General features: G+C 37.3%; 1 protein-coding gene across 6 annotated transcripts in view; it reads left to right on the top strand.

Annotated features, from left to right (window-relative positions):
- The window catches only part of STRBP (spermatid perinuclear RNA binding protein), a 150,839-nt gene that overhangs the window by 76,982 nt on the left and 53,693 nt on the right, over positions 1-20,164 (top strand). For all 6 annotated transcript variants that reach the window (XR_016393644.1, XM_089913722.1, XM_089913724.1 and 3 more), the window contains exons 2-5: positions 2,255-2,423; positions 5,866-6,086; positions 10,975-11,140; positions 15,466-15,610. Coding sequence is in view for 5 of the 6 variants with exons in the window: in XM_089913722.1 (XP_089769848.1) it covers positions 2,421-2,423; positions 5,866-6,086; positions 10,975-11,140; positions 15,466-15,610 (535 nt within the window). In the remaining variant the exon portion in view is untranslated. The remainder of the gene's footprint in view (positions 1-2,254; positions 2,424-5,865; positions 6,087-10,974; positions 11,141-15,465; positions 15,611-20,164) is intronic.

The raw sequence follows: 20,164 nt of genomic DNA, 5'->3' as shown, positions 1-20,164 counted from the left end.
CTCTTTTTGTTACTTCATTGTTAGTGTATAGAAATGCAACAGATTTCCGTATTAATTTTGTATCCTGCAACTTTACCAAATTCACTGATGAGCTCTAGTAGTTTTCTGGTGATATGTTTAGGGGTTTCCATATATAGTATCATGTCATCTGCAAACAGGGACGGTTTTACTTCCTTTCCAGTTTGGATTTCTTTTATTTCTTTTTATTCACTGATTGCTATGGCTAGGACTTCCAAAACTATGTTGAATAAAAGCGGCAAGAATGAGCCCAGAGCTTCTTGATGTATAGGTAGGGTGGTTACTCTCCATACTGATGACTGAAAAGTGCTATTGGTGATCCACAGTTTCTCCACTACATCAGCTTTTACTTAACATTCTTCCCTCTTTTTCTGCTTTCAGTCAACTTTCTTAATATGTTTGACTTATTGGTTTTACCTTTTTATAGCGAGCAGCTTGTGGACTTTGTTTTCGGTTCTCACCTGTGAGCAGTTCAGTTCAGTTCTCATCAGTGCAGCAATCTTTGGCTGCAGGATTCACAGCTAAGTACTGAATGGTTGAATCTTCTAGAATGGAGTAGGGTTGGGAATGGGAAGTGCCAAAGACTCTAAATTGTATAGTGCGATCTTTATACAAAAGGTATAATTTTAGTGACAGGAGGATCTTTGAGATATCTCTTACCATGGGATCATGTTTTAGTTTGTTTCTTAACTTTGTTGTATAAAAGGACCTTATGAATTGCAGCATTATGTGTTCCCTCCTTACCTTGATTTTGATATGTGTAGTAATCAAAGTAAGTTCTATCTATTCGTTGTTACATAATTTTTAAAAAATCAATCTTCACTAGCTTATTTCAGGTGGATTTTGTTAAGTCAGAGTCAGGGAAGTTGGTTATAAGATATGAATAGTGTTGCATGTAGGTCACAACTGAGTATCATTTGACTGTAAATGTGGGTCTGTTTTTTCATTTGTAGTATTGGGGAGAGTTAAATGTCACCTTTAACTTTCCTGGTCCCAAGAATTCAAAAAGGATTTTTTTCTTTAAGAGAGCAACTGATAGGAAATTATTGTAGATAGAAGTAAAAGGGGGGGGCTTCCCTGGTGGCGCAGTGGTTGAGAGTCCACCTGCCGATGCAGGGGACACAGGTTCGTGCCCCGGTCCCGGAAGATCCCACATGCCGCGGAGCGGCTAGGCCCGTGAGCCATGGCCGCTGAGCCCGTGCGTCCGGAGCCTGTGCTCCGCAATGGGAGAGGCCACAACAGTGAGAGGCCCGCATACTGCAAAAAAAAAAAAAAAAAGTAAAAGGGGGTTTCATTATTTAAGGGAAAGTTTAAAGGAAAGATACTGAGATGAAGAGGGAGCTCTTTCTTTGTGGGTGTTTACATATCCTGTGGTGTGTGTTACTCCTGATAACCATGTAAGGCATATGTTCTATTTTAATGGTCTCTCTCTAGTTTTTTTGTTTTTTTACCACTGGGCTTATATAAGGACTTCAGTGCTCAGAAAAGCTTATTTTTTACCTTATCTGGAATAAAATCTTATAAAAGTGGAACAAAGGGGTAATAGAATGGTGTTTAGGCCTCTGGGCAGAAATATACTGTGGGATTCTGGTGAGAGTCATCCATGGGTAATGAAATCAGGATTTAGTGAATATTCAGGAGTCTGGCATAACAGTGCATATAGGTTGAGAGGGAAGTAGGGTCTCTTGGGGGTTGGGGGAGCAGAGCCAAAAAAGCATTCTGAATTTTAGGCCTAAAATGATTAAAGACGAAACATGGTTCCAACATTTGCTGTAAATCTGATGGCAGTATCAAATGGAAAAGCTTCATGGTTACAATCAACAGTGTTATATTTTCAGGTGTCTTATCTACTTTTCAGATAGGTCTGACTAATGCCAGTTTCCATTGAAAATCTCATGGTTAATTGCAACATTTTTGCCACCAGTAGTAGTATTACTTTTTCCGGTTGTACTTTTTTAATGAATCTCTGTCTGTTAATGTATTCATCTCATTGAGTGCAAGTCAGCCAGCTGCCACATTATGGCTACCAGGAGGGTTATTTTTCTGGCCATATCACTTAGGCTCTTGGGCCCAGGCCTTCAAAGGGTGTATTAGCTTTTTGTTTAAAATGAAGTAATTTTCCTCTATAAAGATTGTTTCATTTTTGTCAATAACATGTTTATGGGTTCCACACTCTGATACGAAACTAATTCTAAATAAGCATTTTTGAAAAGTTGTTTTTCTTTTTCTTTTGCAGGTGTATTCTAGAGAACAAGTCTTCAAACACCTTTGCCGTATTGACTCTGAGCTGTCAGGGGACTCAGGCTTATGAGGAGGTACTGTCACAGAAAACAGTGTCTAGTGAAGACGACAAGAAAGAGGGAAAAGGATCGGAAGAAGAAGCTAAAATACTGTAGAAAACCATGGTAGGTTATTATTTATGTTTCCTTAATTTAGTTACCAAAGATCTCAGTCGCTTGAAGTTGAAACCGTTAACAGTGAGGGCAAGTGAAAAAAAGTGGTGGTAATTTTTTGCTCCAGTGTATCAGCTAAAGATGGCATTCTACTGTTTAAGCAAAGCAAATGAGTTCAGATTTATTACGAGCCCTTTAAACCACAAGATGGAGCCCCATGAGCCTGCAGGCCGTAAATTATTAAATACAAAGGAGGGAATGCTCATAAATAATATTTTCTAATAAAACTGGCATTAGCAAACTGATAGAAATGGCTAAGGTGACCTTGAACTTGAAATTATGTAATTTTTCTCTAGCTTTCTACCTGAAACTCAGTTTTTTCCCCATGGAAATTAAAAATCCTGAACCAGTCCTTTAAGTAATGATATGAAGGGTTTGGAGTTTATAAAATGTGTGAGTATTTAACTGAAAAAGACACCTTTTTTCACATGCTTTTAATTTTAAAATAATAGGGTCAGGTGTTGAGTGTATTGAGGGCACTGAACTGAATATCATGGAAACCTTGCTTTTTGTGGAAAGTTAATACTTAAAGTGAATTTGAGATGTTAGATGAGGTCATAACATCTGGTGCCTAACTTTTTAATTGGTAAAATGTGCTGAATATTTTTCTCCTCATATTTTGGTTCTGGAGGATGCTGTGTGAATTTTTCCATAAGTGAGAAAAGGCTTTAAAAAGATGTTGTAAGTGAGGGAAAAAGCACAAAAATATTAATCATCAGTATGTTTGAAATATGTTGTTTAGCAAGTCTGATGGTATTTCTTTAAATGACATTTGATTTTTAAAAAATTTGTTTTAGAGGTTATAACTTAGTTGACTTACTCTTTAAAGAAGGAATTCTACTAATATTTTAGTTCTGGATGGTGGGGAAAAAATGTTAACTTGGGATTTTCTCTGTCATTTACGTTTATGGTGAGATGTGAAAAATGACACTGTAACTTGTGTTTCTTCCCATATAAATTATTTGCCTTTTCAGCTTATTTATCTACTATAGTCTTGATATTCTTCGAACTTAAAGAAATGTTTTATATGTAATACTTGTCATAGTTGGTGAAAATTCCTTTCCTAGTTTATTCATTTTAAATGTAGCTTTAGATGTCTGGTGTAGAAATTTTGTGTTTACGTAGTTTAATTGGTCAGTAGGTGTTTTCCAGTTTTGCCTTAGATCTCAGGTTTGAAAGAGAACTTTGTTTCTGCATAGTTCTTCCAATTAATTTTTTAATACTTAAAATCAATATGGAGCTTATTTGGGTAAATAAGGTAGCTTTCTTTTTTGGGGGTGGTAATACCATTCATTCAGTTCTTTCATCACTGTTTCATGATGCTTGTCCTATCACATCCAGTAGATTCTTGGGTTTAACATTGGCAGTCTTATGTTTTTTGTGAGAGAGAGGCCAAAGGTTTGTGTTAGGTAGCAGTATGTAATTTTCCTAAGGTGTGGCCAGTGTGCAGGACTGAGTAACTTAATTTAGTAACTTAGTAACTCATCATAAAACTAAATGACAGAGAAAATCTCAAGTTAAGAATTTTCCCCCCACCATCGAGAACTAAAATATTAGTGGAATTTTTTCTTTAAAGAGCAAGTTAACTATCAATAAGTTATAATCCCTAGAACAACCTAGCATCTCCAGTTTGTTACATGGCTCTTTTGTTTTCTTGTTAACTTATTTTGGGATATATAAGTAAATCTCATGAAGTGGTTAAAAAGTTTTTTTCTTTGTAGCAAAAGACTTCTCCAGTTGGAAAACTGGTCATGGACTTTGAGAGCAAGAAAGAAATCTAGACAGAGATTGGCTTTTGTCTAGAAAAAAGGAAAGCTTCATGATTGATTTTAGTAACTTTTATTATGTAATAATTGAGGGTTTCAAAGGATTATTTACCTTTTTAGTTATAGCTTGCTTCATTTTGTAGGGGACAATGATACTGTAGTATTAATTTACTAGTGTCCAAATTAATCTGATTTTAAAACATTGACATTCAAACAAAAACAAAAGAGACAAGACTGATAAAGCATTGCAAATATATTATTTTGCAGTAAAGACTTTAAAACAAAATATTTACTGTCTGCTAGCACATAATTTCATGTAAGTTAGGGCACTGTAGCCACCCTTTAAGTCAAATACTTTTGGCTTTATGGAAACTCACCAAGTTTTCCTTGTTCATTTTGCTCTGTACTGGTACAAGTGTCTTTATGGTATTTGTAAATTTGGAAATATTCAAAGGTTTTTGGATGTGTGACTCATGAGTGTGAAGGATCTACTCTATTAAATTTTCATGAAATTCATTCTGTTTCTAGGCTGTAATCTGTTCCACTGATTTCTGGGCCAGCATGTCATTTTAATTATTGCTTTTAACATTTTTGATATTTTAGCATAATGGTACCACCCATCCACCTTTGTAGAATAGTTCTTGATACACTCATGACTTCCCTCCCCACACCCAAAATGAGCTTTAAAATTATTTTTGTTGAGTATTAAAATAAATCTATCTTGAGGGGATTTTGATTGAGAATGTGAATACATTTGTAAATTAGTTTGGAAAATTAATTCTTTTACAATATGTATTTTCCCCATTCTGGAATTTGGAATATCTCCTACTAATCTATTTAAAAAATTAAAGCTGCACACCAAAGTTTGAACGCCAAATAATAAATAATATTCTAATGTGGTCCATAGTTTTTCTATCTTGTTCACATATACCTTTGTATTTTGTGTTATTACTATGTTACAAAATCTCAGTTTTTCTAGATGCAGAAGTGTCCAGGAGTTTAGAAAGGAGTGACTGGGTATCATGAGTCACCCATATGCATTTCTAGATACTCTGTCTAGGAAGCTAGGAAGTATCTTGTTTCTTGTAGATGATGTGTGATATGGATGACCTTTTTTGATGTGGTATTGAAAACACATAGATTGAGCTAAAATGTGGCATATACATAATACTGAATGTAACTTGGGTGAACTCTTCCAAAATATGAATGAAAGATCTCTAATTTTCTGGTGTGGAGTTTGGCAGGATGGGGTTTTACTTCCTTTCTTGAGCAGTTTTTTTTTTTTTTTGCGGTACGCGGGCCTCTCACTGTTGTGGCCTCTCCCGTTGCAGAGCACAGGCTCCGGACGCGCAGGCTCAGTGGCCATGGCTTACGGGCCCAGCCGCTCCGCGGTATGTGGGACCTTCCCGGACCGGGGCACGAACCCATGTCCCCTGCATCGGCAGGCGGACTCTCAGCCACTGCGCCACCAGGGAAGCCCTTGAGCAGTTTTTCATTGCCTCAGTGTTAACTGTTTCACAGCAGTTTGACAATTAATGCTATGACTTGACTTAAATATATTTGTAAGTCATCCTTTTCACGTAACATTTCTTTTATTGAAGTAATAGTTTCCTTTCACCTTCTGACAGAGATCTATTAGATCTTTTGCCAATGATGATCGCCATGTTATGGTGAAACATTCAACAATTTATCCATCTCCGGAGGAACTTGAAGCTGTTCAGAATATGGTGTCTACTGTTGAGTGTGCTCTTAAACATGTCTCGGATTGGCTGGATGAAACAAATAAAGGCACAAAAGCAGAGGGTGAGACAGAAGTGAAGAAGGATGAGGCTGTAGACTCCTATTCCAAGTGAGTGTGACCTGACATTTGTGGTGCTGTCCTGTAATGCCCAGGGTCCCGTCCCACTGGGTTACATTTGCTGTTTGGTGTTCTTTGGGTTCTCTCATTTATATGACTGTAAACAAGGAAGTAAATGTTTGTGGAATTTTTCTGAGTTAAATTTGCAGGGAAAGCAAGAAAGGAATAATGATTAGACCAGAAAAAGATGATAGACCTGTTCAGGATGCCTTTCGAGGGAGCAAGCACCAAGCCCTTTTAAAAAAAACTTCTCTTTTTTGGAGCTTATGCTATGTCATCTTTTTCATGTGTTGGTTTAGCCTCCTAAATTCAGAAATAAATAGTAGTGTTTTTTGTCTCTGGGAAAATCATAGAATGTCATTTTTGTGAGGTATTTAAAAATCCTGGTGTAGAAGAGAGAGTGCAGGAGAATATACTGTAAAGGTTTTTATGACTGTATCTGCCTTGTTGATTTCCAGGATCCAGTACAGTATCTTGCATATAGTAAATGCTCATTGGGTATTTGTGGAATGAATGAAGGCCTAATGGGAGCCAGACCCTTCAACAATTATAGCACAGTATTCCCAGTGCTGCAACAACAGTAAGAGATTAATGAGATGAAGCTGAATGTTAACTAGGAAACTTTTTATGCCTTGCTAAACTTAGAGTTATTGTTTTGAGCAATGTCACTATGATTGGAATAATTATATGGTTTACTTCGGAAAATGTAGCTCATTTGACTCTATTGTATTAATAGGATTAAGAACATTACTTTGGCTGCAACTGGTAAATTGAGGATAGAAGTTACAGAATTTTTTCTCAGGCTTTCAATTCTAAATCTGTGATAAGTAGATAATAGTGGGAAAGTAGTAATAAATTGATATCTTTAACTGAGTGATAGTGTAACCTTTCCATCTTCAGATGAAAGAAAATCAGTATCAGTTTTTAGCTGAAGAATGTATTTTCTTGACTTTGTTAGCTTTTTACAGGTAATATATACATTGTATCTAGTCGGGGACTTGTCAGCTAGAAGTTTCTTGGCAGTAATTCACTTTTTCTTGCATGTGATGGCTTTAAAAAAGATACTGTCAAACTTGGGGGTTCATGGTAATTAGTAGTATCATCCAGTAATCTAGCCCAGTCCCAGTGCAAGTTAAATCCCAGTCCCTGTGCAAGTTAAATAGTCATGCATTCCTTATTTATTGATTGACTGATTGGCCACGCTGTGTGGTTTTCGTGGTCTTAGTTCGTGGACCAGGGATTGAACTCCGGCCATGGCAGTGAACATGCTGAGTCCTAACCACTGGACCGCCAGTGAGTTACCACATTACATATTTAAATTGCACGTTGGAATGTGTTTATACCCTTTTAAAAACTTTTTTTTAAATTGTGGTAAAATACATATAAAATTTGCTATTTTTACTATTTCTAAGTGGAGTTTTATTTTTCAGTGAAGTTCAGGCCTTCTAAATACATCTTCTGTTTGCTGTCAAGGCTGAACAGACCTTTGGAAAGTGCTCCAGTAGACTTTTGCTTAACTGGATCAGGTCACTGAGTTTTCAAGGTTTTTAAAGGATAACATACTCCGTGCTTTGTTTGGATCTTTAAATAGAGTGCTCTGTGTGCAGGCTATCGATTGTCTCTGTAAAGTGTTTCCAGTTTGTGAAACATTCCGGGGTTGAGCACTTGTGTATGGTTCTTTCCATGTGGTAGAACTCAAGGAGTGCAGAACGATCGTGTCCTTAGAACAGAGGCGTCCAAGAACAGAGGTGTGTTCTGGTCATAGATATGTATTATGCTCCTGGAGTATGCTAAGCACTACAGAGGGCATAGAGATGGGGAAGGCTAGCTTATATTTACTAAGCACCTTCTATTGCCAGAGACTGGTAGGCAGCTTTAACCTGTGTGCTGCTATCTTACCTCTTTACAAGCTGACTCACAAGTCAAATAAATTGAATAAGTTTACACTATTTGTATTTTAGGAATATTAGCTTAATTTTAATTAGTTCCCTGTATCTGGGTCACTTGCGTTATAATACGTCATATTCAAATTCATTATTAAAATTCAGAACTGAATTAGGACTTAGTTTCTCTGCTCAGTCATGCTGTCTTGTACATGATAAGACCAAGTATATCATAATTTTGATATGGAATTTAATAAGCAAGCTAATAATGTCTAGTTAAGAATGTCTACCATTTATTGAGTGCCAATTACTGTACCAGATTACTTTTCACATTATTTTACAACAAACCTGCTAGTCTCTATTATTATTATCCCCCTTCTCCACCCCCATTTTACTTAAGACATTTCCACTACTTATGAGAAAACAGGAACTCAGAATCATTAACAAACTTTAACTTGCTTAAGGTCAGTGAATGAGTGTGTGGTGGAGTCAGGATTCACATTCAAGTCTGTCGGACTCCGGATCCAGTTTGCTTAGCATCTTTACTTCACGTATCTGTGACAAAAATGTGAAAATACAGAGCAGGGAGAGACTATATGCTGGTTCGGGGGATCAGAAAAAACTTTATGAAGGAGGTAGCATTTGCAGTAGGTCCAGAGGATGAGTAGGGTTTTGTCAGGCAGTGGAAGTGGAAGAAGAAATAAATCTCAGCAAAGATCTAGGTGTGAGAAAATATAGGGACTGTTTAAGGAATATTGAGCTATTAATATATGCCAGGCTCTGGGCTAAGTTCATTACTTACACTAATTAAATGACATTCTCAGTACCACTCTGAGGAAGGTATTATTTCTTTCCTACAAATGAGAAGGCAGGCTCAAAAGAGTCAAGTAATTTGTAATTTGTCCAATGTCACACAGTAAGTGGCAGAGCTGGGATTCGAAGCAGGAAGTCATGCTGTCTCCTCAATTGCCTCCCAATATGCTCATGTCTGAGTGTTCAGTGGAATACCAGGAAAATAACAGGCAGAGTTCCATCCATGTGGTGCTTTTGGAAGACTGTTCTGGTTGCAACATACTGTATACATACAGTAGCTGAGATAGATGGTAGGGGTTAGTTTTAGTAAGGCCAGTGGAGAGGAAGTTATTGAGGTGGTCTAGGTAAGAGGTAGTAAGAGCCTGAAAAGAAGCTAGTTTGAAGGCAGGAGTTTGAGGGTGATTACAGAGGGGGAATTTAAAAACTGTTACTAGATTTGGGAGAATGAGAAGATGAAAGAACAGGGATATAGAAGAAAAAAGAATCAAAGATGAGACTCTGTTCTTTTTTTTTTTTTTGCGGTACACGGGCCTCTCACTGTTGTGGCCTCTCCTGTTGCGGAGCACAGGCTCCGGACGCGCAGGCTCAGTGGCCATGGCTCACGGGCCTAGCTGCTCCGCGGCATGTGGGATCTTCCTGGACCGGGGCACGAACCTGTGTCCCCTGCATCGGCAGGCGGACTCTCAACCACTGCGCCACCAGGGAAGCCCTAGACTCTATTCTGAATATCAAATAATTCCATACTTGGTTCACTTCCTTCAAAATGCTTTTTCTTTCTTTCTATACTTGTACCACCCTTATAGTTTTTCATTGATTTAACGTTTACTGAATCTCTAAGGAGTGTCAGGCACTGAGCCGTGGCTGGGTTATTTATAACTTCCTGTCTTGTTTCCACTGCCACAATTTACTTCTGTTCCTTCTCCTTTCTCTAGTTCATTCCCCACTCTGCTGACTTGGGCCCAACTCTGCTGATTCTTTGCCTCCAGCTAGAATGACCTTTTTTTCTATTTAACCAAATCACGACTCTGCTGAAGTCACACTTGCAGGTTGCCTTGCTTGACCAACTCTCTAATTTTGACCTCTCTCTTTTCTGAAATTGGGAAGCAGCTGTAATTACATAAAGAACTTGAGTGTTACGGTCAGACCAACTTGAGTTTGAATCTCGGCTTTGCCATTTTACTCTCTCTGTGAACTTGAGCAATTAATCACTTTTTCTGAGATTCGCATTCCTTGTCTTTCAAATACAGGGCTCTCTTTGTAAGGTTTAATGAGATCTGTGGCACTCAGTTTATTCTCAGATGTCACCTTTCTCTTCCCTTTGAAGCGGGTTTTAAACAGCTTTTGTACTTAGTCTGCAGTGTGAGCCTCAGGAGCTGGAGAGCTTGGAGCTCCTTTAGTATGTTTTCCATACTCAGACAGTTGCTTGCTTGTTGAATGACCGCTCAGTTTAGTTACATTTTCACTTGTGATTGAGGGAAATGAACCAATAAGAAACTTTTGGTATTAAAATCAAGGATAGATGTTAGCAGTATTCTTACGCACCATTCATGACTTGATGTTCTTTGAATGTTTGTTCTTTTAGCTACCGCTGGATATGGAATGCCTGTGTTGGCAGATCATCTTTGGGTTCCTCAGCTCTTTACTTTTATCACATTATTCTCCTTTCCCCAGAAACTTTTATGGATTCCTAGAATGCTACAGCTAGAAGGGATGAGCTAAGGCTTATCTAGCGGATAGCCATTTTACAGTTACATATACTGAGCCAGCAGGCACCACTAGGAGTAGAGCTCAGGTCTTTTAATTTCCACCCTGATGCTCCTTCTTAGTATACCACGGTGTTCATGTTTCTCACAATTCTTTAATTACTTAATTAAAAGACAGAAGGAGGAAGTTAGAAAAATTGAAAAGATATTTAAGGGGATACAGTATTTTTGGATTTTCCTAAGCAATATAGATTTAATAAAGTATTGAAAGATCTGTAGTCTGAAATATTCTCCCTATTGATTCTTTGTGGTAGATAGTTTATGAGCCTTAAATCTGAGATGTACTTTTGCAGAATTTTGGATATTTGGATTTATGTTCTCCCTTATCAATTCATATGGTTATCCAGAAAGCCAAGTGATGATGAAGTTATAGTTTGGGAAATAGGTTGTGAAAGTAATCATTCAGACTTTTATTTTTAGGGATCAAGGTGGTCGGACATTATGTGGTGTAATGAGGATTGGCCTGGTTGCAAAAGGCTTGCTGATTAAAGATGATATGGACTTGGAGCTGGTTTTAATGTGCAAAGACAAACCCACAGAGACCCTGTTAAATACAGTCAAAGATAATCTTCCTATTCAGATTCAGGTGAGTACAGTTTAATTGTACCTCTAGGAGAATTTGTAAAAAGGTAAAAATAGGCCGTGACTTTGATAAATTTAATAAGAAATTGGTAATAGTAAAGGGTAGGAACAGACAAGAGGAATTGCTACTCTGGGTCAGTGACTCATCCATCACATCTAAGGCAAACTTCTGGTGATGAGTATTAAGGATATATATACCAAATTAAGATGGCTCTTAAAGTACAGTCTTAAATTTTTCAGATATGTCTTGCTGACAGTCTTCATGTTTTCCAGACTAGGCCCCTCAGCATTATAAAACTCTTAGAAAGGTTGGTATAATGCAGAAAAGAACTGAAAGATCAAAAAGAGCCTAGACAACTGGAGACTTCCATAGATGATAATTTTGTAAATTGAAGACTGTTAATTTAACTTCACTCATTCATTCTGTTAATGGAAAGTCGCTATTAATTCCTTGTTTCCAAACCCTTTTCACATTGGGATGCATTTAGACAATTTTAATGTTGTCATGCTTCCTGGAGGATGCTGCTGGAGGCTGAGGGCTCCTCAGGGCTCAAGTCAACCGGTTCGTCTGGGGCTGTGGTCACCTTAGGACCTGCTCTGCCAGCCTGCTCCAAGGGCTAGTTGCATCACTAATTGGGAAGCAGTGATCACCTTTCAATTTCAGATGTGTTATCTGTGGTATAATTAGATTATAGCTTTTTGATGATTTCATATCAGTTAGTCCTTACATCCATGTCACATAAATAGATACGAGTATACAAGGTCAAACTGTTGAGTTGTTGAACGCTCTCTTTTTTTGTTGTTGGTTTCCTGTATTTGTATTTCTTCTAAAGAGACTTTTTCCCCCCAAGTAATATGAATTCTAAATTTGTTTTTATTAGCTTTGTTACTGGATCATTTTCTTCCATATTCACTAACTGATCTTCAAAACCATCTTCCTGATTTTTTAATCTACTGTTCCTGACACTCAAATTTGTGTTACTTGTTGACACATTCTCCTGTATTAACTTCTGAAGCACTGTTTTATTTTATCATTTTTAGATCTTAAGGTTTTCTAAGTGACTGAACAAACATTTGGCTTTTCCATTTTCAATTCTGATTGAAGAAAGGTTTCTGTTCTTTCAAGGGTTAAATTCATTTCTTTTAAAAAATTATTTTAAATCCTTATGTGATCATTTGGGGAGGGAGAGTGGTAAGCAACATGGAGTATAATAAAGCTTTAAGAAATGGAAAGCTCAGTAACGGGTTTCTGAATAACTATACTTTTTGTTATCAGAATGTTAAGAAAATTCATCTTTTTTCCATTATTTTTTATATTGTTTTAAAATTTAATCTTTATTTCTGCTTTTACTGTAGTGAACATTGTTACTCTTAGATCTATGCTAAAGCAGTGATCAAAGGGTTGGACATAGAGGCTTTTCCAACCATCTCACCCCCTTTTCTGTTCCCCTTAGTGAGTCCTGTTTATGAGAGTGGTCATATTTTCAGGTATGTCAGGATGGAAAAAGGGTTGAGAACCATTTGCACTAAGAAACTGAAGTTCTTATCCTGACGATCTGTCGTATTTCTTGAGTATTGAAGATAGAGGAGATTGGAGCTTCAGTTGCATTAATAGAACTTCCTCTGTGTAGATCACAGCTGTGTGAACTCTGCATTTTCTCTCCTGAGGGAGGGTCTTTATTTCTGGGCACCACAGTTTTAAAATGTTCTTGTCGAGCTAGCAGGTGTTCAAGGGAGGGACCCAGGAGAGAGTGTGGGCTGTGTAAACTGTTTCAAAGTTGAAGAGAGGAGGGCTTTTTAGCCTAGAGAAGCCGAAAAAAGACACAAATATCTTTAGATCTTTGAAGAGCTTCTTGGAAAAGGTAAAGGTGGCCTGAACTCTTAAGACCAGTGGTAGACATTATAAGAAACAACAGAAATTAACACAGCATTGTGAAGCAATTATACTCCAATAAAGATGTATTAAAAAAAATTTTTTTTTAAACTGCCGGAAAAAAAAAAAAAGAAACATATTTGAATTTACCATAGCCAATAGAGTAATCCGGCAGTGAAACCGGCTGCTTTGTGTGATGGTTAGATCCATGACCATAGGTGTTTGGGTAAAGGTACCCAAATAAAATGGGTATGTAATTGTACACCCATTTTATATTAAATTGTATACATGTACACACATATATACACCCACATATGTACACATAAGCACAGACATAGTTTTATTACTAATAATATTTCAGAAAATCATTTTAAATGTGATTTTTACCTTTAAAAATCACTACCTCCCCTTCGTTTTCTTGGTGTTTATTTGGAAAACCAGTCTCTGATATGATATGATCTTATTTTCTTGTGAATTAAAAATCTTTTTCCTGAGCACTTATTATAGCAAAACTTTCAGTTATCAAAGTACCTTAATTATTGGGGTTGTACCATACCTTTTCTCTACATACTCTTTTCTAGGGTGATTTTAGTACTTCCTTGAGCAAGGGAGAAGGATGACCAAAACCAGAATCACTTAGAATTAGTCTAGCCCAAAACTCATACCATATGTTTATTACTTTGGATGTGTCTTATGGTGATCTGCATGTATAATTTTTTTTAAGACATATACATGAGACCTATTTTTTATTTTTTTAAATTTTATCGCTTAAAATATTTTATCTATCTATCTGGCTGTGTCGGGTGTTAGTTGTGGTGTGCGGGCTCTTCATTGTGTCACGTGGGCTTCTCTCTAGTTGTGGCGCATGGGCTCAGTAGTTGCAGCACGTGGGCTCCCTAGTGGCTGTGGGCTCTCTAGTGGCTGTGGGCTCTCTAGTTGTGGCACGTGAGCTCAGTAGTTGTGGCGTGTGGACTCTCTAGTTGTGGCGTGCAGGCTCTAGAGCGTGCAGGCTTAGTTGCCCCGCGGTATGTGGGATCTTAGTTGCCCGACCAGGGATCGAACCCACGTCCCCTGCATTGGAAGTTGGATTCTTAATCACTGGACCATTGAAATTTACTTTCAATTTCAAACTAAATTGAAAAATTGAGTTTGCTTTTTCTCTGATACATCTTTAATACTCTTATAGTGGCAAAATGAATGTGAGCCGTTTTCTGCTTTTTCTGTGTATTCTAGTTCTGGTTTTTCTAGCCACTGTGTGGCTTTTCCCTTCCTTGGTTTCCTCTGTTCAAAATTAAGGTAATGAATTTTCTATTTTCTGTCTTTTTTGGGATGTTTAATGGTAAAATGCTGGTTTTATATAAATGGCTTTTAGTTCCTTCAATGCTCAGTGATGAGCAGAGACCCAGGAGTGTTTCCGTTCAGCTATTTATGTCAGATAATAGATACTAAATTTCACCACCAAGAATGGCCCTGCACAACTTATTAAACTATTAACTTTAATGATACGTTAAATATAACAATATATGATTCTAATTGGTGATTATTTTTTGTATGTGTATAATTGTATGTTAAAAGAAGCAATGTACATTTCCCTGTGGATGTCAGATGACTTGCCCTGAAGAAGGTCTCACTTGAATGATCTCTGAGACCTGTTGTTAGGAAGTTAGTTACTTGTGTTTATATTAACTTTTTTGCTGATGAGTGACTGTGCAGAGATCCTTTTTTATTCATTCTTACTTGATTTTCTTTAAAAATCTACATAATCTTATATAAAAACCTATCTAATCTTATAAGTTCTTAGCAAATAGGAGTTCCTGTTTAGGCTGTCCTATCAAAAAGTTATCAGTTTAGAGCAGTTGTCCCCAACCTTTTTGGCACCAGGGACCGGTTTTGTGGAAGACAGTTTTTCCATGGGGGTGCATGGGGGGGAATGGTTTAGGCAGTAATATGAGCGATGGCGGGGAGCAGATGAAGCTTCCCTTGCTTGCCCGCCACTTACCTCCTGCTGTACGGCCTGGTTCTTAACAGGCCACGGACCGGTACAGAGGAACAATTATAGAATAATAAACTGCTGGGAATGCTCTCTAAATTGGGGGTTTATTATTCTATAATTGTCCTCTGTAATAATTTCAAGAACAATAATTTACCTTTTCTCATATAATGATGCTTTTGGTAACTTTCATTTTCAAATATTAGAAAGAATGGTTTTAAATGTTGTTTAATAATTGTATAGATGATTGACATTGTGGTTGCTATTTGAGGGATGGAGAAAGGATTTGCTGGTAAGTTGGGAGGAGAGAAAAATGTTACCTCTACACTAAAGAACTAGTTAAAGACTATTTGCTCTTTTAGCACAGTAATACTAATCGTTAATAACATTTAAAAACTAAGGGGCAATCATTCATTTTTTGAAATTTTAATTAATTGGGTATTTTTGAAATCTCTGTGACTTTCAGAAACTCACAGAAGAGAAATATCAAGTGGAACAATGTGTAGATGAGGCATCTATTATAATTCGGAATACAAAAGAACCCACGCTAACTTTGAAGGTGATACTTACTTCCCCTCTAATTAGGGACGAATTGGAGAAGAAGGACGGAGGTACACATGTGTATATATATATATATATATAGATAGATGTATATATATAAATATATATTTGTTTTGTTCACATAAGCACTCTCTTGAATGCTATGTTAATTGTTTTATGGATTTAAGAAATACCTGTCTTCATTTGTTTTACGCCACTTACAGTATTTTAAGCAGCTTTATTTACACAATCACTGTATTTTACAAAAATGTTTATATTGGAAATATAAGATACGTTAATTAATTCAAAAACCTGTGCTTATCATGTTGGTCTTAAATCCACTTTAATTTTTATACTGTTTTGGTGTTCTGTTTTACTTTGTCTAGTATTGCAGTGTTATTGGTATCAGCCAACCTATTCTGTGTGGCTTGGTTATTAGGTCTGATTTTAGGGTTAAATGTGGTTCAAAACAGTATTATTTTCAAATTTACTCACTTATTGTGTCAAGTTACTCATTTACACATCTCTCTTGACTTCTAATAACTATATAACCTCTTAAGAATTATGCTTTATCTAATTGCCTAAGTGTAAATGTTTTATAATGTAAGAGATACAAATTGGGGGACTGATTTTTTTTTTTTAATAAATAATCTTTAGTACATTTCTTTTCTAGGAGGTTTGTGATCCTGTTAACATTTAAAATTTTATATATGTGGGAATCATGCTTTAAACTAACTTTCTTCTGAAGCTGAAAAGAATTTCTGCATGGCAATGCCATCGTACAAAAGAGTGATAAATCTCTTCAGTTTTGAGAAGTAATGATGGAGCTGGGTTTCTTTTTTGATATTTTTATCCTTTCACATTAGCTTGTTACTGCCTCTCAGTCCTGTCACTAGAAACTTGCCATGTGATATTTCCCCTGTGTCAGACCTTTGACCAACTGGCCCCTCCCTATCATGACAATTTAGAGGCAATGCGGCTTAACTGGACCAACGTGGGGTGGGGGGGACCCCCTGTTGCTGTTTTTTCATCACTAGACATTCAGCAGGTTCCATTGCTTACTCCCCTACCTGAAATACCAGTGCAGCAAGAAGTATTGGTTAGTGTCTTAATTTATTTCAAGTTGATGATAAAGGAAGAAAAAGACACATTTACCAGAGATGTTAGAATTTCGAGTTTTGGCAGACATGACTCAGGATTTCTTAAAGTAAAAGTGATAGACTCCTTTTGTAAAAAGTCTTCTGGGGTAACTAAAATCAGCTATACCATACCCGACGGATATAAACTAGACACATTTATGAGTCATAGCTTAAAATTAAAATGCATCCTATCTATAATTAGGTTTATGCCTGTACTTTTTTTTTTTTGGCTGCATATAGTATCTCTAACACCTCTGAAGAACCAATCTTAAATGGCTTAATTTCTTTAACAGCTTTACAGTTCACCATTAACTGTAGAACTATAAAATGATTTCTGAAGTATCAAGATAATTCTGTTAATTCTGGTAAGCTGTGTTCTCTTGACCCTCTAGTGTAAAACTAACCATTTCTAAGTATAGTTATAATTATAGATATTATTAAAAATTCTTTGAGTATAGAGAGATGAAAGAAGATTGAAGTTGCCAAAGGCTAGATTTGTCTAGATTTGAAATTGCCGAAAACTGGATAATGTTTGCTTGTAGCTGTAGACATCCCTTCCATTACTTTAAAAGTATTGAGAATATCAGGCTTCTTTTTCCCCATGGCTTTGTGCACTTACATGGGATTTTATCAGTTTTCAGTGATGCCCTTAAGCTTAGTCTGTTGCCTTTATAACTTTATGTTCAGAGAACCTGAAAACAGATTCTTAGAATATTGCACCCTTACTAGAAGACTAGTTATTACAGAATGGAATTTGTAGGAGAGTAGGAGAGTTATAGTCTCTATTCAAGGTGTTTGGGGTACTAAAGGATCCCAAGACCTCTTTATAATATGCATCTCATCAGATGATGTTAGCATAATTGTGTGGGATCAGGTAAGTTGAAAGAATCAGCTTGGATCTAATGTTTTACACGTTACTTCCTCTCCTTTTAAATGGCAGAAAGATTTGCTTTGCCGTTTTCCTTAACCTCACTGCCCTGTTGACTCACTTGTTATCTCTTATAATTTGCTCATTTTGTCTAATTTGGACTTTGTCAAAGTTTTGTTTTTTTAAAATTTTTAATTTATTTTTGGCTGCGTTGGGTTTTTGTTGCTGCGCGTGGGCTTTCTTTAGTTGTGGCAAGTGGGGGCTACTCTTCATTGCGGGCTTCTCATTGCAGTGGCTTCTCTTGTTGCAGAGCACAGTCTCTAGGCACACGGCTTCAGCAGTTGCGGCACACAGGCTCAGTAGTTGCGGCGTGCAAGCTCTAGGGTGTGCGGGATTCGGTAGTGGTGGCTTGCGGGCTCTAGAGCGCAGGCTCAGTAGTTGTGGCACGGGCTTAGTTGCTCCCCAGCATGTGGGATTTTCCTGGACGAGGGATCGAACCTGTGTCCCCTGCATTGGCAGGCGGATTCTTAACCACTGCGCCACCGGGGAAGTCCCTGTCAGAGGTTTTTGATCTGCACTAGCAGTTTTTTGTATTCCTGGGCAACTTTGAGGATCCAGTATAACTAAGCATTTGAGACCTGGGCTCTACAATTCTGTAGGATTTGTTTTATCACACCAGATGGCTCCTCTTGCCTTGATGCAGTTCTTTTCAGCTGCATGGGGTGAAAGCACAAGATTCATTTGGGTTCCAGGAATTTCTGAGTTTAAGAGAGATCGCTTTAAAAAAATCTGCATTCATTTTCTTTCTCAGAGTTTAAAAAAATAGGCATTGTAACTTTTTGGGAGACATTTACCTATAGAATTTCAATTTCTCCCCTCCCACAAAACAAACAGGCTGTTCGCAATACATACCTTATGTCTTTCTCTTCCCTCTCTTCACTTGCCACATATTTGGGTAAAATCAAAAAAGGGAAAAAAAGTCTGAGAGCAGGCAGAACTGGAGGACTGGGGCAGGTGAAGAGCATCACACTTATCTCCTCAGGGTTGTCTCTGCAGAAGTGGATCTATCTAACTGCTCGTTTCAAATCACTGTTTAGATTTTCAGTGACCAGAGTACATAGTGAATCTCTTTGGTGTGGTTTAATGTTTCACAGGTAAGAGTTCTCCTGTGCCGTCAGTCTTTTTTCCATATTCTAACCCTTTACTTGAAGGCCCTGTAGAATAATCATTCCCCATAACTACATGCTTCCTACTAAAGAAGGCACAGGAGAAAAAGCACAGACCTTGGTGCCTGGCAGCCAAGTGTTTGATTCTTAACTCCATTAACTATTACTCTGTGACCTTGGACAGGTTTCTTTATTTTAAAATGTGGGTAATGAATACTTTAGAAAGTTGTTACATGAGAGAATTTATGTAATGTAACCTGTACGATACTCAGCACAAAGCGATTGCTTAGTAAATAGTAGTAGTTACTCAGCTTACTAAAAAATGTCACAGCACAAACTCATCTACTCAAAGTGCCTTGAGTTCACAGTGAGAATAATATGTACATGATAGGTCTGAAGAAGTGAACGTAAACACAGTTAAACTCATAAATAGCCATTGAAGTGTAGTATTGGAATCAGTATACTGTATTTGCTGCAGTGCTAATAATGAGCTGTCTTACTATAAAGTTTATGATTCATTGAGACAGGTGTCTTTTTCCCTACCTCTGTCCTTTATCCCTAGCACCTGGAGTGGTACCTAATACTTAGTAGGCAATCAAAAGAAAATCTGTTAAATGAATTTTTGTAGCTAGCATATTATCTGATCAAATAGAACTGTCTGGTATGCAAGAAGCATTAACAGTGGACATCTCAGAATTCAAGTAATATATATTGAAGATTTAGCTTTGTTAAGGTATTTTATAACATACTGTGTTATAAGCACTTTCTCATATATGATTTATTTGAACCCTCACAACAGTTCTATGAGGTAGATAATTGTCCTGTTGTATAAATGAGGAAAGTCTCACGTTTTACCCGTTTCCTCTGACTCTTAAGTCCAGTTACTATCTAGGATGATCATAGGAGCATCTTAGCTGATTTAGTTATTCTGAGCATCACACAGTCTAAGCTTCTTTTGGTGCTTGTCATTTTAAACCAGAAGTGTATTTGCTGTGAGGCTGATAAATCCAGCTGCTTATTGTATTTACAGTGCAATTTGAAACCAAGTGGATAGGGAAACTGCAGAGGCACTTGTGGCTAAGGCTAAGATAAACCGCAGCCCTCAGTATGAAGGTAGATTCTCAGGGGTTCACAGAGAAGCTGCCCAAGAGTCCCTTTTCCGTATTTGTGCCAGTGTGAACTTCTGATGCTTTCTGGCAGAAGTTCGCTAGCATGAGTCCTGCTAGGTGGCAGACCAGTCCAGAGATCACAACTAGGATTTATAACAATGCTGCAGGCTTTATTTTCCTGCCTTCCCCAGCTGCTAGACCTACATTATCCAGTGCAAACCTGTAGCCACTATCTTTCCAGTGGCTCACTGCCTACTGAGGCACTGAAGAAAAGTGATATCTAGTGATGTTTCTGCCATAAATTAGGAGAACAGTGCTCTGTTTTACCCTAGTGCTACATTTA

This window comes from Delphinapterus leucas, chromosome 6 (assembly GCF_059928025.1).
Source record: "Delphinapterus leucas isolate spDelLeu-1000000601 "Yukka" chromosome 6, BTC_Dleu_Yukka2, whole genome shotgun sequence".
In the NCBI taxonomy this organism is placed as follows: domain Eukaryota; kingdom Metazoa; phylum Chordata; class Mammalia; order Artiodactyla; family Monodontidae; genus Delphinapterus; species Delphinapterus leucas.
Note: the sequence above shows the minus strand (reverse complement) of the source record. Positions and strands in the feature narration are given on the sequence as shown.